General features: G+C 42.8%; 1 protein-coding gene across 2 annotated transcripts in view; it reads left to right on the plus strand.

Moving 5' to 3' along the window:
* CDH11 (cadherin 11) overlaps positions 1-21,576 on the plus strand; it is a 133,961-nt gene extending 112,385 nt beyond the window's left edge. For both annotated transcript variants that reach the window (XM_054579359.1, XM_054579360.1), the window contains 5 exons: positions 796-932; positions 2,636-2,769; positions 3,003-3,120; positions 17,927-18,178; positions 20,392-21,576. In XM_054579359.1, the coding sequence (XP_054435334.1) occupies positions 796-932; positions 2,636-2,769; positions 3,003-3,120; positions 17,927-18,178; positions 20,392-20,888 (1,138 nt within the window). In that variant the 3' untranslated portion in view covers positions 20,889-21,576. The remainder of the gene's footprint in view (positions 1-795; positions 933-2,635; positions 2,770-3,002; positions 3,121-17,926; positions 18,179-20,391) is intronic.
* Positions 21,577-21,813: the final 237 nt, after the last annotated feature.

Genomic DNA, 21,813 nt, shown 5'->3' on the forward strand with positions numbered 1-21,813 from the left:
CACTCCACCTTTCACCCCAACAGTGGCCGTTCCTCTTGCCCCACCTCCCCCTCACCTTGCCATAAATACACTCCAGTAACATTTTGGAATATTTTGTCACTTGTTTGAAACGAGCAAATTTTCTAGTGGACGAAGTAGCTGAAACCTTTCAGCTATGCGGTGAGGCACAGCCTGGAGTCATTAAAGTGTGGAGAATGCTCTACACATGGATGGCCATGCCTGCTTTGCACATTTCATCCTGGAATTCAGAACCAAGCTACGTGAGAACCCCTAAAACTAAGTACACAAACTAAATAAATCCACTCAAAGTGTAGTTAGCATCTTTCTTTAAGGAGAAAACTGATTGTTTAGGACTATAAATGATCCTTGATGATAAACTTGGATAAACTTGAAACTATTTAATATCTCATATGCAAAAATCTGGCAGATTTGATACACTTATAACATTCTGAGTAGTTTGGGACCAAGGCAAACCAACTTCCCAAATGCAATTTCATAAATATTCAGATGGTGGGTGATTGTAGTAAATATGGAGAAATATGCAACATGTTATTACGCTTCTCAATCAAATATGCTAAACAGCTCTTTCATTCATTGTACTGAATAAAGAATTCTCATGTGGCAAAATGATTTCTATAAAAGATTCATGTACAAAGTTTGAAAAGTAAATTTGATTAAAAAGGAAACCTAGTTCAAGCAACTCATTGGAAAAGTTGCTTTTAGAATGGAGAAAATATTTAAATATTAAACTGCTTGGAACATCTCCTCTAATTGCCTCATTTGCATTCTGCCTAGGTATTCAATTGATCGTCATACTGACCTGGACAGGTTTTTCACTATTAATCCAGAGGATGGTTTTATTAAAACTACAAAACCTTTGGATAGAGAGGAAACTGCCTGGCTCAACATATCTGTCTTTGCAGCAGAAATCCGTAAGTATCCTCAGAAGGGCTTTGATTCTGCTTTACCAAATATTATTCTTTCAGAATCTATATATTCTGGAAAGTGACAGACAACTGAGATAGAATAAATTTTTTAGTCTCAAACATGTTTTTGAGTCTTTAAAAATTTATTTTTGGTTGTCTACCTAGGAAGTCATATAAGTAAAAACATAGAGATGTTTTTGTTTTCTCTGGCAAAACTGGGCACAGACTTGGCACGTGAGACGAGAGCCCTTAGCAGCTGGACACCCATAACCATCACCGAAGGATTTCCCACTTTACTCTGCCACTCAGTTTTGTTTAAACCCAGAACCAAGATTTGTCAGCTCTTGTTTACCTGGAGACCAGTGGTTCTCACACTTGATCGTGCACTGGAATATCATGGAGGGCTTGTCATAACACGGATTTCTGGGTCTTATTCCCAGAGCCTGTGATTCAGTACATCTGGGGCAAGGCCTGGGCATTTTCATTTCCAACAAGTTCCCAGATGATTTTGCTGCTCTGGGAAACCCCAGTTTGAGAACAACTGCTATGGACTACACTCAGGCTGTACTAACAACATTTGGAATATTACCTCAGCACCAGAGTCAGCAGAAATGGAAAAGTGGTTTAGTTCTCACTGGTCTAACATTGATATCTGCATACTTCAGGTCTTAGATGGTGTTTGTGCCAACCACGCCTTTCCCTGCACTCCCCGAAGGAGTGGCTGGAGCTTGCTGTGTCCTGAGAGTAACTGTGAACCCGTGGGTTCATGTCGCAGGGAGCGTGACGTGGGGCTCCCCTAGATCTGAGGGTTACTGTCTGGGGCCAGCTGAGGAGGGAGCGGGGCTCTGAATCCTGCTGAGCCTGTCCCAGGGTTGTCACGGATGGGGGGAATAAACCCAAGTCGTTGCAAACCCTTCTCTCTCTGCTAGGAGAAGGGACATGGCAACATCGCTCTAGTGGAGAAGGCCCCAAAACCCCATGTCCAAAGGCTTTTATTAAGAACCGTACGCACAGGGGTATGGATGCAAAGCTCATCAATCAATGTCAAAAGGCTATGTTTACAGAAAACAGAAAGAGATCATAGATAACAACTGGAGTAACACAAGGGATCTGCCTCAGGTCAAGGTCTATGAATAATGTAAATCTCCCTCCCAGTGTGAGCTGGTTATCATAGCTTTTGAGGAAAGAACAAAGCATGCTTCGAGGAACTTATTTCTAGTCCTGATTTCCCCCTAGGAACCACCCGATCCAGTTTAGGGCTGTACCTGCCTTTAGTATTGTTTCAAGCCTGGGCCAGGAGGGTGAGGCAGAGCTGCCAAGAGATAAGGAGACGTCCTTCAGATAGAATGAGGATGCAGGCCAAGTCCAAGCTGAGCCGAGGGGTGTGGGGTGTTTTGCCCTTTCTCCGTGTCCTCCAATTCCTTGTGTTGCTGCCCATATAGGCTGGGTCTGGCTTTGGTTGTCTCTCCTCTTTGAGGAATCTTACCCATCATTGACTACCAACCATCACAGGGCCAAGCAGGGTGATGTGATGGAGCAGGGGCTGCGCCCCTGCCAGGGAGACAGGTTTCATCTCCTCAGTGGCCTGTTTTCCCAAGGCCTCCTTGATTATTTCCAGCCATGGGGCCCTCTCGCCTGTCGGCGGGGTGCAGTCCCTGAACCCAGACAGGCAGTTCCCCCCTGGGACTGACCAATATCTCTCTTTCCAGACAATCGGCATCAAGAAGCCAAAGTCCCAGTGTCCATCAGGGTCCTCGACGTCAATGATAATGCTCCCAAGTTTGCTGCCCCTTATGAAGGTTTCATCTGTGAGAGTGACCAGACCAAACCACTTTCTAACCAGGTAACCATGCTTTCCCCACCCCCTGCTGTGAGCAGGGCATTTGGAAATGAGTTTGGTTTTGAGAGCATCACCTGAAGATACCTCTCACTGCCCAAGAAAGCTTCAGAGCCCTTGTTTAACTCTGGGACTATGTCCTCGAATTCAAATCAGGTTTTCTAGCCAGCCAGGAAATTTTAAATAAATGATGTGCCAATGTCAGCATGATTTATTTATGGGCCACCTTTCTCTTTCAGCCAATTGTTACAATTAGTGCAGATGACAAGGATGACACAGCCAATGGACCAAGATTTATCTTCAGTCTTCCCCCTGAAATCATTCACAATCCAAATTTCACAGTCAGAGACAACAGAGGTTCGTACCAAGGGTCCTGTGCATTCAGGGAAGTGGGAATGGGGAGTAGAAATGGTAGAAATGGAAAGTAAATGGCTTTTATAATGCAGAACACAAGTATTTTCCCTAATCTTAATAATGCCTTTCTGTTGAAGAGCAAACAAGAAATAACACTCTCTTTATTTTGAGGCAGGGGCTCATTTGGCTCATATGAATAAGTGAGTCTCATTTTATTTTACCTTGTGTTGTTGGCTTTGATATTCATGAAGCAGTGGGAAACCAAGTGGGGAAGCCTATAGGGTCAATATGCAAACAACTTCATTTATCTTTTTTTTCAGAGGTTGATGAACCCTTGGGGGGAAGTGTGGCTTTATGAATATTGATATCAAGTAGAGCATTAAAAGAGATTAGTTTAACTTTGTAAGGCAATAAAATTGTCCAGCTGGACTTTTCCTCCACTGCACAGTTTGAATGCAGCGTGGCTGGGCTCAGAGCTGGACACGTGAGGGTGGCCGCAGAACGCGTGCCCGAAGGGCATGAACAAAGCCTCGTACGGCCAGTGGAGACATGGGACAATAAAATGCTTTCTGAGTCCCATTGCAAGTCCTTCCCATGGTTTTTGTCACGTAGATCTAAACGGATGCAGTCCCTTGACAAAGTTGGTGGCAGAGCCAGGATCAAAAAATAAGTTTCAAAAAATAAGGCCAGACTGTTTTGGTCGGCAGCTGTTCCCATAAACCTGGGACAATACAGGTCTGTAAAAGGAGTCTGACGAATGCCGTCATTTGACATAGGAATAAAAGGCGGACCTCCTGGGTGCATATGTTTTCATCAGCCATAGGCCAGCTCTGTGCTAGGTTACAGGTGGATGGCTTTCTTGGTGACTCAGCAGGCTTATGGGATCTTAAGGTAACCTAATAAGTGGTATTACTTTCCTCATCACCATCATTACTGTTACCAATATCATAAATGCCAGCAACGATGTTTCAAACGCCATGCCAACGCTCTTCCCATACTCTACCCATTTAATTCTCTCAACACACCATCGCTAAGGGCTGTTATCACTCCCATTTCAAAGACGAGGAAAATGAGGTACAGAATTATCCAGTGACTTGCTGAAAGTCTGTCAGCTACAAAAGGTGAAGAGGTTAAGAAGTACAAATTGGTAGTTACAAAATAGTCCCAGGGATGTAAAATACAGCACAAGAAGTACAGTCAATGATATCATAATAACTATGTGTGCAGCCGGGCGGGTACTAGAAATATTGGGGGGGGATGCTTCGTAAAGTATAGGATTGTCTAACCACTATGCTGTCTGTACATTTGAAACTAATGCAAAATAATACTGAATGTAAACTGTAATTGAAAAATAAAAATTTTAAAAAGTCAATCAGCTACATAGGAGTTAGGTCTTGATTTTAAACCTAGGCACTCAGAGATGAGAGGTTATAGCCTTACCCACTGGGTTGATTATTTTTTAAAATTTTTTTATCATTATTCTGTACCAGTTGTCCCCATTTCCCCCCCTTTGCCCTCCTCTGCCCAGCCCACCCCCCGCTCCCACAGCCCATCCCCACACCATTGTCCCTGTCCATGGGTCGTTCATACATGTTCTTTGACTAGACCCCTCCCCTCTTCTTCCCACCGCTGTCCCCCTGCCCCCTCCCTTCTGGTTGCTGTCAGCCCGGGCTGATTATTAAAGCAGAGAGGCGCTCCCCATACCACTTGGACTTGAAGGGATGTGACCTGCCCTACTTTATCATCACTTCTTGTACTGACTTGAGCATTGAACTGTGGCCCTTTTAATCAGGTGTGTAGGAAATGAGACTGTGGGGCAGAGTATCCTAGGTGCTATGACAGGATCTTCTCTCCTGGTGCCTTGCTTTCTGCCGCGGACCACGTCTTGAAAGCCTGGGTGTGAAGGGAGTTATGGGGGAGAAATGTATTTCAAAGCAACCCTACGACGCAGCCTCTGATTCACTTGGTAAATGATTCCCATCATTGCAAAATAGAAGCACCACTTGGAGCTCTTTAATTTTACATTTAATCTAGGATTTTTCTCATACTTGTCAGCTTTGGTTCATGTATGCATGTGAGTGCCTTAAGCCCGTTAAAGGGAGTATTTTGCAAAGCGCTGAGAGAGGCGAGTGATTTTCCACCTCAGCGGTGCGCACATGGACTGCAGGCATTTCCTCTTGTAAAGGTCGATTTCTCCAAAGCAGGGAGACCCGGCATGGAGTGGACGTTAGTGTTTACTGCTCTGAACTGACGAGATGGCATGAACTGTGTTTTTATAATACTTCCCCAGATACATACCTGTCTTTGAGTTTATGAGAATCCCTGTCTCCACTCTTGGAATTTTCTTAATTTTCAAATGATTTTCTATCTACCTATCTGGGTAGGTAGATTGCTACATTATTTCAGCCTAGGCTTGTGTCAGTTTTATGATGAAAAAAAAAATACCTTTACCAAAAAATTTCAGCATACAGTTAGTCTTATCAATAGTGACGTGGTCTACTCTGTTGTCCAGAAAACTCTGGTGTTCTCACATCCCTCATGTGCTGCCACCTCCTTTATAATCTGTTCTCTCAAACACTTGTGGTCTAACACTTATCTGTGTGTTCATATTAATTGACAACTTAGATCTGAGACCTAATGCCAGATGTATTCCTCACGTCCCCAGTTCCTCACTCTGCTGACATCACCTCAGTCATCTGTCTTGTCTTTATTTTTATGTGTGCAATAACATTTAGTCACTGTTAACCCTCTGAAGCATTATACTAAGACATACTGTTCTCTAGGGAGTTATAAGTATGCCACATTGTCATAATACCACAAGGACGCCATCTCTATTTTCAAGGAGATTATATTACCGTAGATGAGCCAACCTATTGCAAAACCTGTGTCCCTGCCCTTTCCTATAAGGCTAATCCTACACGGGAGCTACCATTTTTGCAGGAAATTGCTACTTTTTAAGAAAAATGACTTTATTAACTATGGCATACAGTTAATGAAAACTCCCGTGTTTAGAGCTATTACAGAACCTTAAAGCAAATACAGTCCTATAATTATCATTTAATAGCATTTCTTTCTACGAGCTCCTAAAAGTAATTACATATTGAAGTAATCCGAAAGGAGTAATCACTTCCCACATCCTATTAATAGCCTACTGAGTTACCAAACTTCTTGGCCGAGACTGTTTTCCGTAGAAAACATGAGATAATGGTTTATAGCATGCTGAGTAAAAGCATCATGTTTCTTTCTCTGTATTTACTTCCATTATACTATGTACATAATCAGGATTGTGTTTGCCTAAACTCGGCATAAGCACTAAGCATCTTTATTTTATTATTTATTTGATTGACTGTATGGGGGTGATATGGGTAAATGAAATTACATAGGTTTCATAATGCATCATCTGTACGTTGTATTGCGTGTTCACCGCCCCAGGTCAAGTCTCCCACCACCATGTGTGCCCTCTTTCTCTGCTTTTACCACCCCCTCTCCTCTGGTGATCCTCCTACTATTATCTGCCTATGAGGTTTTTTTGTTGCTTAATCCCTTCACCCAGCCTCCCAATCCCCCTCCCGTCTGACAGCTGTCAGTCTCTTCTCTGTACCTATGAATCTGTTTCTATTTTGCTTGTTAGTTTATTTTGTTCATTAGATTCCACATGTAACTGAAATCATATGGTGCTTCTCTTTCTTTAGAAACATAAGGGAGGAAGCCATCTTCATGCACACAAATCTTGTAGTTCATTTTACGTCTCTCCGTTCCACAACCGAGGCTTCCAGGATGACCCTGCAGCCGCGGGAAAGGAGGGCGCTGGGTGGCTCCCCAACATTTAAGCCCACCTTGGGCTATTCATATTGAGAAGGGAGCTGTTTGGGCAGATGAAGAGCTCATATGCCCAGGTTTTGAGATGCACTTACTTTGAAACTATCAGACTTAATGGCATCTCTAAACAGACAAGAAACGTGATGGAAAAGAAAAGAGCCAAGAGAAAGAAAAGCTGAGACTGGCCGCTCTCATCCTGCTAGTTCTTCATTAATTTATAAAACCTTCTCACAGCCATTGTTTCACTAAGTTTCTCAAAAGCCCTGTGAGGTGGGCATGTTGAGTATTTTTATCCCCATTTTCTACACAAGGAAGGAATAGGAGGCGTCAGATGCTTCAGAGCCTGGCTCAAGGTCATGCTGCCAATAAATGAAAACAACTGAAATTTTGAGTATTCGGAGGGCTCTACCTGGTGTGCATAACACACTGTATCATAAATATAAAGCTCATATCTTTTCTAGTCGATTCTTTTTGCAAAATCTTTGTTTATCCTGTAGCCAAATAATAACAACCTTCAGAAGAGGAAAAATCTGCAATTCAATTCATCAGCCTGGGCTTCTAGGGGAGGTATGAGTAGAGCAGGACAGGCTGCGCTGTGACTTTGATTGTCATCACAGCCATCATAATGGGGGTGAAATGTACTTGCGAAGAAGTTAATAACTTCCTCCTGCTGCATAATGAATATATATTCCTTGAAGGAAAAATAGAAAATACAAATAAGCAAAAACAAATTTTAAAGTAATAAAATAACTTTATGATAAGAGTGTCCAGCAATAATTACTGCTATTTTATATACTCTTCCAGACTCATTCTTGGCACATATTTTCATCTTAAAAAAGTAGTCATAAAGAACATGTCCAGTTTTTCTCACTGACTTTCCGCAACATTTTCTTCTAAATAGCTTCCTAATTTCTACCTTAAGAATATCTGATACCAGTTGACTACTGTTGCATAAGTTCATTTTCACATACCTTTGCTAAATATCTAATTATTTTAGGCTAAATTCCTAGAATGGAATTATGGGATCAAAAGCTTTTGATACTTAACTGACAAGTATAGAAATATTTATAATACCAGAAGTATTTATAATGACAATTAGTTACATAGGTTACATCCCATTTTCTCACCTTCTAGCCAACCCTGGATATTATTATTTTTTAATCATTGACAAACTGATAGCTGAAATATAATCACATTTTAAAATACCAATTTCTTTCATTACTAGTAATGAAATTTCTTTTATTAGGAGTTTTAAATACAACTTCTCAGCTGATTTTCCCAGATTTCCTAGGGTGACAACTATATAGAAGTTAAATGATCCATTTGCCTCATCTTTTTAAAAATATTTGCTTATTTTTGTCTAATTTAATAAATTTGCACTTCTAAAATATGTAATAAATAATAGCAATGGTAGTGAATATTCTCACTTGTTTTAGATTTTGACCATTTAAAATTAAGATTTATGTTGTGGAGTATATGTGTTTGTGTGTGTGTTTTAGGGAATTTCCTTTGCATTATTTTATTAAAACATGGATGCCCAATTTTTATTATAATATTTGGATTCTAACAATAAGATAGTATGATTTTGTCTTTTGACCTAATGATTTGATAAGGTAATTAAATTGAAACATCCTAATATTGAACTTGATATTTTTAATTTCCAAACCTCTTGTTCCAAACAGTGATCATTTGATAGAGGAAGGAGCAAGAGTTAAAGATTAAATGCTTGTCTTCACTCTTTATCTCTAGAAGGGGATCAATCTTAATATTAATATATGAATATTTGACACATAATTAATTCTAGTACTGTCTCATTTTAAAATTGTCAATTATTATATCACTTCTGATTCGTGGATTGAGCTGCTACTTTGAGAGCTAAAGGCAGAATTGGAACACATCCCTAGTTCCCAGAAACCCAGCCTGCATGCTGTCTAATACCAAATAAATATGTTTTTCCTAAAGTTGAAGGCCCATCAGACCATGGAGTTACCTGGCTATTAGAACATTGTTTATTAATTTGAGCAGCAGAGGGCAATTTTAGGAGCTTACAGTAAGTTTCTATTATAAATACTCTTAGGATTTTAAAGTAAACAAATCGAAAGTATAACTAACCCTTTAGACATCTTGAAACACCTTCCCTATTTCCCTTGTTCTTCTCTGCCCTTACTGTTTCTTCCATATTTAGTCCCAGTGTGAGTTTCATGATAGCTTGGTATTTCCTAGTTCTTCATTTGGTATGTCCTCTTTCCATCCTTCCATAATCATGGACAAATGAGCTGGTGTCATGTACTGTGTGCCAGGAAGTGTCCTAAGAGTGGGACTTTTGCAGTGACTAAGACATAGTCCCTGATGTCAGGGAGTTCCCAAAAGCACATGGGGCCAAGTTACCGTAATGCTATTGTGAAAACACAGCTGATTTTGATAACGACTGTTAATGACCACGCACAGAGCTGTGACTCTCGTAGTGGCCCCCAAACAGGCCTGTCTGACTCCAGTCTTGCCACCTCTGAAATCAGTCCTTACTAATAAACATATCTGAAGATGTCTCTCTTCTTCAAATTCTTCTCTGGCTCTCCATCCCTATGGATTTAACTGATGCTTCGTAGCAAGGAATGACAGATCTCCCCCGACCCCTGCAAACTTTGCCTTTACCTCTTTTCTCTTGCTACCTTGAACCTTAAGCTCCGGAATCTTCAAACCACCTCTGCTGCCCCAAATATGCTCTGCTCTCACACGTCCATGCTCCGGCTTGGCTGGGAATGTGCCCCCTGCCTGTTCTTCCTCGTCCACGTCTCACCGTAAATAACATCTCTTAGCGAAGCCCGGCCAGGCCGCCCCGGCCCGTCTTGGACGCGCCCTACTCTGTGCTCCAGGAATGCTGCACTAGCCGTCAGTACTTTTCTCATCACTCTTCATTCTAAGCAACCGTTTCCCTGTCTGTTCCCCCACGAGAATGTGGGCTCTGTGGGGGCGTTATCCCCGTGTTAAGAACAGTGGGTTGACCAAACGCATGAATTAAAATAAAGGGTGGCTGGAAAAAAAAACATGTAGCGTGCTTCAGAAATGTCAGGGATTAGTTATTTTTATGGGAAAAAATGATTGTGTTATGACAGAAGCCTCAGGCTTAAAAAGACCACACACTTTTTGGTTGTGGGATGTTCTGAAGGAGCCTTTGTCACATCGCCCACCCCGTCCACCCACGTAGTATTCGTTATCCCACAAAATTATGCTGCATCACTAGGGTTTGGGTCCGGGAAGAGAAGGCTGTCACATGTATTCACTTTGCAAGTATATTCTCTAAGACGGGCCAGTTGCAGATAGGTCAAATTAGCTCTGATATGTGATACATTCAAAGTTTCATTTGAACTGCTAAACACACACACACACACACACACACACACGCACACAAGCACACACACATACATGAAAACAAAACAACGAAAAGCAAAAGTTTGCCTGTGAAGCAGATTTAGCTGTGTAAGGAAGAGAGCCAAGACAGATTCACCCCAATTGGACCAATTGGCAAACATCATATTTTTTTCTTACCCTTTTTCTTTTCCTTTTTGTCTAAACGAAGTACATTTCTTTTTTTTATGAGCAGCACCAAATAACATTCGAATCTGCTTGTGGTTTTTTACTTTTATAATTTAAAGATACCCAAACAGATTTCTCTGGAACTATTTTTCCCCTTTAATTGCTTTTGGCAGATCAAAATGGCAGATGTCTTTTAATGCCCTGCCATTTTCGCTGTGTAAATAATTATGTTCCTTTTCTGCCTGGAATTCGTTGCTGCAGTTTGTCCAACACGGAGCACAGTTTATCTGGGAACCTCCCCCTGCCACCCCACAACCAAATGAAGGATCAGACATATTGTTCGTTCAAGGTTTCCTCTTGTCACCAACTTAACTAACTCCTGGCATTTCTCAGTGCACTTAAAAGACCCTAAATGTTTATAACCCACTGAATTCTTTAGAGATATCAAAACAAGAAATAGTTAGGCAGTATGTTTCTTTCTTCTTCCCTATCACCATGGAGAAAATTATTCCAAACAAAAGTGGAGGGAGAGTTGATTCTAAGGGATGTAATAAATTAAAACAATGAACAATTAATGCCAACAAACACTGCACGACACATAGGTATCTTATACACAAACATGCAAACAACTATTCCGTCAATGCTTTCTATTGTATTTCATATGTTGCCCATCCCTCAGTACCAAAGGTGCTAATTGAAAGGTCATGATCACCCCTCCCCTGCTGTGGGCGGATCCTTGACTCAGAGACACTACAGCCTTCAGAGGCTCAGATCGAACACTTTCCTTCATGATCCGCGAAAACTAGCCTCTTCTAGAGTTTCCCTCATTGCAGCATTTCCTTCATTGCAAAATATTGGGAAAATGGTAGATTTCTTTTTGGCTCTTGCATGTTGTTTTTTTTTGTTTTTGAGGGGGGTGGTGTGCATGTGCTTCAGGAAATGCTCTGGGAAGAGGTGTTAAATGTGGGTCTCTCCACCACAATATTCTTAGGTTTCCAAGAGGAGCTCTTTATCAGGAACCTACTGGGATTTTCCTATAGGCTGTGATAGGGCCCAAATAATTATATAACCATGTTGGGGAAATTTGGTAAAAAACAAACAAACAAAAAACCCCAGCAATGTAACTAGCATGCTGTAACATCAGGATTCTACGGTCAGATGTGTGCTAACAAAAATACAGTGAAACCTAACGGAGTTTGGCTCCTAGTTTTGTGTGTTCCATGTTACTATGCCTTCCTCTTTGTTTCTCAATATCCTTATCTATAAAATAAAGGTAATTATAGTTTCTACACACAGTTTCAAGAAATGTTTGGTATAAAGTATGAAGAAATAATGAGGAATAAGGTGCACACATATTCGCAGCTCAGTAAATGTTGCTTAGGTGAATCTGATTCAGACTAAATAATAGAAAAGAAGAATGAGAAAAACAGATGAATATATTTAGCAGGAACACAATCCACAATAGAGGTGTAGGCACTGTTGGTCAGTCTGGGTTCAAAGTGAGAAGTGGGAGAAGATGGAGACTGGAATGGGACAGCGAGCTAAGGAATCAGTGGAAGCTGACTGTGCGGAGAAGCCAGATTGATGCTGAGACATAGCGGAAGGCCCGCCATTGCGCTGTTCATTCTGTGCACACACAACGCTGCTAACGGCGCTGTGATGAGCAAGATAAGGTCCCTGCCCTCAAGGAGATGACTGTCTGGTGAAGACGACAAGGACAATGGCCACAGACTGCAATGTGCAGTCATGTGCAGGGACTCCGGGTAGATAGGGAGTTCACGTTCTGTTCAGAAAGGCAAGAAAATGAAGATGTCTCCCCAAGCTATTGTGTTCGCCTTTAACCATGAGTAATATCAAATATAAATAATACAAACTTTAAAAATATTAGTTCACATTCTACTATTTTAGTCCTTTAGAATGAAGATGGCAAATATTGGCATCAATAACTAAAACTGATTTTTCAAACATCACAACTTGGAGTAAAAAAATTCTAAATAATTAAACTCCCCAACATGTCTAATGTCATTGTTTAGCGTGTATACTTTTGACATTATCAAAGCTTAAAATCCTACTAAGACTTTTGGGACAGACACGCTGTGCACATATTTTGACATTTGTGCTTATATATTTTTTTCTAGTATCCTGACAGCGCTGTTGCCACATTTCCAGGGAAGGTAGAGAGGGCCCAGAGGGAAGTGATCGATTAAGGATTATCCTGCTGGTGGCAGCATAACTAACTGTTCTCACAGGTGTGGGGGCTTTTTATGCAGTAGATGGATCTACTTTGTTTTGAGGTCTGTGCAGCAAGGGTAGCGTCGGTAGATTTGGTGAGAAGTGAACAAGATAAGAGCAAGGCTTGGCCTAGATTCTTCAGATCGCTCACCACCTCAAACAAGGGCCGAGCCGGATGCACCGGAGCCCTTCTTCACAGGCTCACGTGTCTGATCAGGTCAAGCAATGGGGGAGCATCAGCCTGGCAGCCTCGGCTGAGAATGACGGAGGAGAAGAGGTGCCAAGGAAGCTCCTTTCAAGAGCTTTCGTCAAGCTTTCCATCCTGGGTCAAGCCTCCCTCCTGACATCAGGGTTAGAACAGAGCGCACTAATCCTTTATAGCAGTGCTTCCTCTTTTCAAGTTGTTCGCATGCAGGGGCTGTGCCCATATACCATATACCATATACCATATACCATACACCGCCCATTTTGCTCTGCTCCCCCTTTCACCCCCCACTTATTATTTCTTTTGCTAATACAAGTATGGCACCCAGCCGAAGACTGTTTTCCCATCACAAATTTCCTTTTAATCAATTAATTAATTTTTTTAAAAGATTTGTTGAATAAATGTTGGCTTTTAATAACTAATGACATTAACAAAAATTGAAAATATTGCCTTAAAAACCTTTGTGGATTATGGAGACCAACTTGGCAATTAATATCAAGAGTCACGTCCAAGGAACCAGTGATTATAATAAAAGGTCATAGTCAATGAACCAGTCATTATAAGACAATTATCTTAGAAAAAAGAGTGAAATTTGAAACCATTGGTAAAAAAAAAAATACTATGTCAACATTATAAATGAGTTGAAAACCGTTGCAAACAATGTAAGAACGCAAGAGTAGAATATTATATTATAGAGAAATTGATTTTTGGGGGGGAAATTTTAATAACATTGGGAAATTCTGAAGAAACGTAGAGGAAAGAAACCATGTAATGTCCTGATTTTCTTTCTTTCTTTTGTTTTAAACTTAGCATTATACCACAGAAATGCCCCAGGTTACCCAAACATACTTTCCCCTTTGAAGCCAGTTGTATGCCTCCCTCCATTGGGCCGTGTCAGCATCGTAACCCTTATGTTTTATCCTCAGACTGGTACCAGGGTACCATCACTACCAGGAACCTTTACATTTTGTCAGTATAATGACAGAGTGCACAGCTAAAAACAGCACACGTTAGGGGTCCAGGTTGCAGGCATAAAATTTTGAATCTTGAATTCATTTTCCATTAATAGAACACTGCAATTTGTGCATGACATGTCCTAGTAATTCATGGCCCCGTTGGCAAGTTTTGGCCTAAGGGGGGGAAACTTGGAAGTGGTTACCTGCCTATAGCCAAGATGAGAACACTGGGTGTCCAGATGAAAAACTGAGGCACTTGAGAAGCATTTTCTTACCTTAGGAAATGCATTGTCTAGGACGGAGAGGCGCGGCTGTGTCCTTACCTCCATACATGCGTCGGTGGGGGCTGCGGGGGTGGCTTGCCGCTTTCCCAGCTGCGGTGACGTTTCCAGGAATTCGCTTCCCTCTCTTTGCCAAGAAGCTTCTCTTCTTCATTCGTCCACTGCTCTAAAAGGAGAGATTCCAGAAAAGAACTGATATTTACTGCACATCTCCAACAGTCAGGCACTGTGCTAAGTACCTTTATGAATATAATCAAATTTAACCCTAAAATTATTACTTTCTTAGATGAGAATATAGAAACTCGAGCATTTCCTTAATATGTCTAAAGTAAGGCAGTTAATTTGTAGATGATTCAAGAGTCAAACCCAGGTCTGTCAGACCAAAATTCTAAGAGATCTGCTCTTTGGAAGCTTTATAAAGGAGAAGGATCTAAGAAATCTGTTGATGGAAATGTGAAACTTGATACAGTTATCTTTTTCTGCCTCATCTCATTAACCACAGAGACAATTTGACACATCCCTAAAACTATGTCATCGTGAAACCTCTTTTTCCCTTGGGTTACCCAGAAACTCAGGAATGTGTGTGTCCCAAATGATGGGGCCCCTTTCAATAAAGACAGAGAATGGCTGGCTGATTAAGATAAGTTAGATGAAAGGGACTCTGTAGTCAAACTTAAAATGTGAAACTGACGTCCAGAATAGGGGTCTTGTTATTATTGTTAGTTTGTTTCTTTTTCCACGTGTTTTTCTAGGTTTGCTGTTCATGACATGGTGCCTGCCCATAGTGACTGCTTTGGTTGGTGAAAGATCAGTGGTCAGAGTGGACCACGAGAAAGACCACCCCAGGCCGCAGCCCTGAAACGTCCCTCCCGAAAGAACGCTCTCCTCCCGTGGGTGCTGGGCCGCTTGGCTCTAGAGGGGAAATAGTTTAGCCACTCCAGCAGCTGGGGCACCGAGGCTGCAGGCCGGGCTGGTTCAACACGTTTCCCATCCCACCTTCACCCTTTGCCGATTCCCCAGCCCTGGAGGGTCTCAGTTCTGGGTATGAATTTTTCTAGTAGGGTTTCTGAGTCCCCTGGAAGCACAGCATGGAGGACAGCCACTGGCTTTTATTACATTTGGTCCCAACGACAGTGCCATGAGGCATGCTTGATATCAACCAGGGTCCTTGTTTTAAAAATGACCAGGGGAGGCTCTAGATGGGACAAATGGCTCATTCTAAAGCGTGTAATTAGCATATGCCCAAGAAGAGACCCCCTTTCCATTTATTTCCTACCTCTTGAGCTTATCTTAAAATCCGTATGTAAGACATATTTGACTAGAAGAGATTAAAAGAGTTCTTGAGAAGTTACTGCTCTATCACTCAGAGACTATAAACGCTCCAGTCAGCTGGGTACTTTAATGGGCTTTTGTGTAAGATCTTCGGTGTTTCTGAGGAGACTCAGCTATTCGGAATATGAAACATCGCGAATCCCTAAGCTGGCATCCTGCTCAGACCCGTGTTTCCATTGGGGTTTGACTTTCGTTTACTTCCATGTGGAAGCCAGCCTGCTGAGATCTGAAGGTGCAGGCTTGCACGCAGGGCACCCTGAAGAATTGAGTTTAAATTTTGGCTTCCACATTCTGTTCACATTTCCTCCAAACCGACACCATGGGTAAGAAGGTGGGGCCCATAGATAAATTGGGGACGTCATTCGTATCAGAGGCGGATATTTAACCAAACAATTTTACTAATTTGCTTTCCTTCTTAAAATTTTATTTTCCATTTTTATTCATGATGTCGTTAGTAAGTGACATTTCAGATGATTAAAATGGGGGTAGGTATTATAACTTCCAATTTGTGGAGGTCTTACTGAAATCCAAAGAATTTATGAGGAGGGAAAAAAATAACATATTTTGAAATAATGTATTATAGATATGAAGATTATTTTCCACTTGTTAAGCGTTGCATAGTTGTTTAGCCTAGAATAGGTAAAAAATAGGGAACAGAATTTACAGTTATCATTTTACTTGACCCACTTATTTTTTGATGACTTTCCATAGCATATATAATTTTTCTCCAGTGATAAGAGCAGTAGATGCCAATCACACAAAATTCAGAAAATATAGGCACAAGGGCTGGTCCTTATGCCTTGTTTTGATCGAGATGTTACAGCAAAGTCAGAGAGCCTGCCAGCAGGAGGCTTGCAGAAGCCAGCGCCCATGCACCTTGCCTTCTGCGCCCCTCAGAATACCTGCTCATGCCTAAAGGAGACTGACTCTGACTTCTATGTATGTATTTCCTCTCACGGAGAACGTATTCCATTTCCTTTCACCTAAGATAATCAGTGTGATTGTGAGAGATTCCAAGGTGTTCTTTCCTATTCATAGCGAGACCCCAAGAGCTTGCTAGCTCCTGGGCCATCATGTTGGCCGTAACGTTCGTACTGCTCTAAGTTACTGATTCGCTACTCACAAGCGGGGGGCAGGCCACACTGAGGATCTCGGTGTGTGTATGTGCGTGTGCATAATATGATGGAGCATATTAAAAAATTCCACTATTTTACAATACCAAGGTTTTCCCCCAGAACATACAGCCTGGGGAAAATATTTCTGGAGTGTAGAGCTATGTAGAAAACATGATGAGGAAGCATTTGGGGGCATAGGCTACAAAACAATGAAAAATGCATGAAAGCCAACATCTGGAATTTTGGTTAAGCCTTTCCCAGAACAAATATTGATGGAATGTTTGCTGTGCGCCCAGCACTGGAGAGCCTGAGATGCATCAGATAAAATCCCCTATTCTCCCGGAAGTTCATAGTCTAGGAGACGTCAAATAATGACAGACTAGCAGGATACCAATTTCTACACGAGTATACAGTGTTATGTGGGTCACAAAGGAGGTGATGGGAGAGGTCTAGAGGGGCCTCCTCGAAGAGATGACTTTTGGATTCAATTTTGTGGCTGGAGGCATTCAGCTGCCATCAGAAGAGAAGGGCTTTGGGGGCATTCGAACAGTGAGTAAAAAGACAGGGCCTAGGAAGGGGTGCTGTGCCTGGGGACAGAAGTGACTCCGCATGCCAGGCTGATCTGGACGTGCGGGAAGGGGCTGGGTGTGGGCAGCAGAAAACTCGGACTCGTTTTAAGCAGGAGGGAAGATGTGTTCTACTGGGTGCCTGATGGTGCTTGAATTTCAGAGACACTATAAACCTGATGCTGGGTTTTATAAAATACTTCCTCTTAAAGAAGATATTTTCCGTTAGAACTCATGATTGGATTCACAGTTTGGGCAAAGTTGGAGGATGGACAGGGAATCTGAAAAAAATCAAACAAAAATGGGCCAAAGGCTTGTCATGGAATAGGGAAAGTGCAAAGAAGGAAGGAAAAGAAGGGTTTCTTTTTTTTGTTCTTTTTCACACTCACTTATGTACTTATTTATATCCTGAACTAACAGAGAGTATGTGACTGAAGCCCACACTTGCTTCTATTTGACAAAAAGGACAACACTCAGAAAATGGTGTGGCTGTCTTGCCAATACAAGGCGTTCTATATCCACCAGATTAAAAAGAGCCAGTTTCTGTTTTGTTCCAAAATGCAGAGAGGTGATTCTGTGACCCCTTCACACCCAGTGACTGCAGTTTCTAGAGACGCCTGGACCGAAGAACACGCAGGGGAGACCCTGTTCGCTAACCCTGGTGGGACAGGCGCAGCCTCAGATCCGCCAGGCCGAACGCGAACACGTCCAGGCTGGGACTCCAACGGCCCCATTCTGAGAGCACACCCTGTCTCCCCTCTTCCCACAGATAACACCGCAGTGGTGTATGCCCGGCGCGGGGGCTTCAGTCGGCAGAAGCAGGACTTGTACCTCCTGCCCATTGTGATCAGCGATGGCGGCATCCCACCCATGAGCAGCACCAACACCCTCACCATCAAGGTGTGCGGGTGCGACGTGAACGGGGCGCTGCTGTCCTGCAACGCTGAGGCCTACATCCTGAACGCCGGCCTGAGCACGGGGGCGCTGATCGCCATCCTGGCCTGCATCGTCATTCTCCTGGGTAAGGGCCGTCCCCGGGCCCCTGCGGCAAGGGCCCCCCTAGCTGCCTTGAGGCACCGGTATTTCTCAAGGCCAGGCTGGCTCCCAGAGCTATGCTACGTGCTGTGGATAAAATGTCAGACAGAGGCACTTCCGGCTCTCATGCATTTTATGGAACAGGGACACCGGTGGGGGGTCAGGCAGAGTAAGGAGCAGTTAGAGCAGAGTCGGGGAAAGGTTGACGAGCAGGTTGCCAGGCATCACAGGACTGCATAACAGAAGCCACCTAGGGCAGCTATGGGCGACACTAGAGAAGGTTTTACAGAAGAGGAGTCTAGGCAGAGACCTAACATGTGAGCAACGGTTTGCCTTACAAGAGGAAGGAGAAGGGTTAGAGGCAGAAAGAATAAACATGAAGCAAAAGACAATGTGTGAAGGGCCCCCCGAGAAGCTCCTTCTCCCTTGCAGACTGCGTTAGGGGCCCCTCTTCTGTGTGTTCCCCTCATCTGTGGGTTACTCTGTAATAACAGCAAGAACGCACTGAGGCTGGCGATGCCTACCATTGTTGGGCCTCAGGAAGAGGAGGACAATTTTCCCAGCTTCTCGGAACTTGTATCAAATCAAGATTCAAACCCAAGTATGCCTGACACCAAAGTTAGGCTTTTTCCATGATGCTTAGTTCTCCACTGAATGGATTAATGGGGTTCACTTGTATAGGGAAGAGGCGGTGAGTCTAGTTCCCTAGCTCCTGACTATTTTCTGGGCAACCGGGCCCCAGCTGGCCCTGGGGGATGAAGAGAAGACTTATACAAGTCCTCAGTGCTTGATAAGTTCATCATCTATCAAGGAAAATACACCTGAACAGATAAACTACAGAGGCACATGGTGAGTGTCAGGATAGGGACGTGAACCAAACATGGTGGGTGCACAAGAGGAGAAAGTGCCTGACATTGACCGCGAAGGGCAGAGACATCTTCTTAGAGGATGTGATATACGGTCAGGCTCTGAGTTTCCCAGCTGGTGAAAGAGACTGGGACAGACAGATATCACAAGCAGAGGGAACAGAACACTAAAGAGCTCTGAGAAACCATAGTCCAGCTGGGGAGCCAGGTGTGGAAACGAGGTGATAAGGATTACGACGATGGGAAGAACCGGGCTAGGTTGGTACGTGGAGCAGGTGCTAATAGCCCTGCCTGATGTCAGGGTGGGAGGCCGGCAAAGGTTTCCAGGAGGAAGGATAAGACAGAATCAGCCAAGCGAGGAAAGTGAGAGGGCGTGGTCTGGGCAGGCGTGTTGTCAACAACAAGGCACAGAGGGAGGACCCTGCTTGGTGAGCACTGGGGGTCAGGTCCACTCATCCCTGCACCTCAGGGGGATGGTGGCCCAGAGGGGCTCTCAGACCACTTGCAAAATTCAGCTGCCGATGTTTAATCCAGTGTTGCTGAGCATGTGGGGAGTCTTCTTCTAAAGGAACATTGTAGAAGCCCCTTGTGAGGCGACGAGAGATAAAGAGTTAAGCCTTGTCTGAACTTTCCTTATAAGTAGCTCTGCTCGCTTATCCCAGATTGCCTGAGCTTAGTGTGGGACCCCTTCCAGGAGTGGGGAGGAGACAGAGCTGCTTCATCTGGAGTTCCAGCCGACGCTATTTTTCCTATATTCACACAGATAAGAGAAGATGTGCCTCTTGGGGTCTTTATGAACTCTCCCTCTTCTTTACGGGGGTTTGAAGAAGATCCAGGCATGTTCAGGGTGGCATTTCTTATTAAGATAGAGTAGGTCAAGGCTGACCCTGCCCCCAGAGCTCTGGGCAGGAGCTGGGTGTCCCCTCCTACAGAAAGGTAGGACCTGAGGTCACTGAGTGTGCTCATTCGTGACCTTGGAGACGCAGTTGTGTTCCTTTGCACAAAGAAACTGGTGTCAACCATTTTTAAGAGGCTGCAGACCACATATTTAGAATCTTTCTAATTCTCAGGAAGATGACTTCCACATAGTGTCAGCTTCATTAGTAAAAAGCTCAAAGTAGCCCCAAGTTGCCCATTTGTTTGGATGTAATATTGCCCTGGCAGCATTCTGCAGAGGAAGAGGCAGGTGGAGGGCCATTTCATGCCCCTGTGGGGATTCTAGGTAGAGCTCTCATTTCCTAGACCCGTTCCAGTCTGTGCACACACTATGCTTGACGTAAGCAGGGATCCCCTGAGCTTAACCTATTCTCACTTTCCTTTTCTTTCCTTGTAGTCATCGTAGTCTTGTTTGTGACCCTGAGGAGGCAAAAGAAAGAGCCACTCATCGTCTTTGAAGAGGAAGATGTCCGTGAGAACATCATTACCTACGACGATGAAGGGGGTGGGGAGGAAGACACAGAAGCTTTTGATATTGCCACCCTCCAGAATCCGGACGGTATCAATGGATTTATCCCTCGCAAAGACATAAAACCTGAGTATCAGTACATGCCTAGACCTGGGCTCCGGCCAGCGCCCAACAGTGTGGATGTTGATGACTTCATCAACACGAGAATACAAGAGGCAGATAATGACCCAACCGCACCCCCTTATGACTCCATCCAAATCTATGGTTACGAAGGCCGGGGCTCGGTGGCTGGGTCCCTGAGCTCCTTAGAGTCTGCCACCACAGATTCAGACTTGGACTATGACTACCTACAGAACTGGGGACCTCGTTTTAAGAAACTGGCAGACTTGTACGGTTCCAAAGACACTTTTGATGACGACTCTTAACAATAACGATACAAATTTGGCCTTAAGAACTGTGTCTGGCGTTCTGAAGAATCTAGAAGATATGTAAACAGGTATTTTTTTAAATCAAGGAAAGGCTCATTTCAAACAAGCAAAGTTTTACAGAGAGGATACATTTACTAAAACTGCAAGGACATCAAAGTGGTAAATACTGTGAAGTACCTTTTCTCACAAAAAGGCAAATATTGAAGTTGTTTATCAGCTTCACTGTAGGAAAACCACTTGGCATACAAAATATTTAAGTGAAGGAAAAGTCTAACGGTGAACTTACAATGAAGGGAAATCGTTTATGTGTTATGAACATCTAAGTCCTTCTTTCTTCTTCCTTTTTTTTAATTTGTCAAAGAAGCTTCCACAAAATTAGAAAGGACAACAGTTCTGAGCTGTAATTTCGCCTTAAACTATGGACACTCTATATGTAGTGCATTTTTAAACTTGAAATATATAATATTCAGCCAGCTTAAACCCATACAATGTATGTACAATACAATGTACAATTATGTCTCTTGAGCATCAATCTTGTTACTGCTGATTCTTGTAAATCTTTTTGCTTCTACTTTCATCTTAAACTAATACGTGCCAGATATAACTGTCTTGTTTCAGTGAGAGGCGCCCTATTTCTATGTCATTTTTAATGTATCTATTTGTACAATTTTAAAGTTCTTATTTTAGTACACATACAAATATCAGTATTCTGACATGTAAGAAATGTTACCGCATCACACTTATATTTTATGAACATTGTACTGTTGCTTTAATATGAGCTTCAATATAAGAAGCAACCTTTGAAATAAAAAAAGATTCTTTTTTAATTCTGGGCTTGGTTCTTAACATTGGAAAAATTAAGTATTTCTAATGACCCATTTATATTTCTAATTCAAGATATTGTGGTCTTTGAATAACTCTA

Source organism: Pteronotus mesoamericanus, unplaced genomic scaffold (genome assembly GCF_021234165.1).
Source record: "Pteronotus mesoamericanus isolate MK-2021 breed Mesoamerican mustached bat unplaced genomic scaffold, CSHL_Meso_final contig_52, whole genome shotgun sequence".
Taxonomy (NCBI): Eukaryota; Metazoa; Chordata; class Mammalia; order Chiroptera; family Mormoopidae; genus Pteronotus; species Pteronotus mesoamericanus.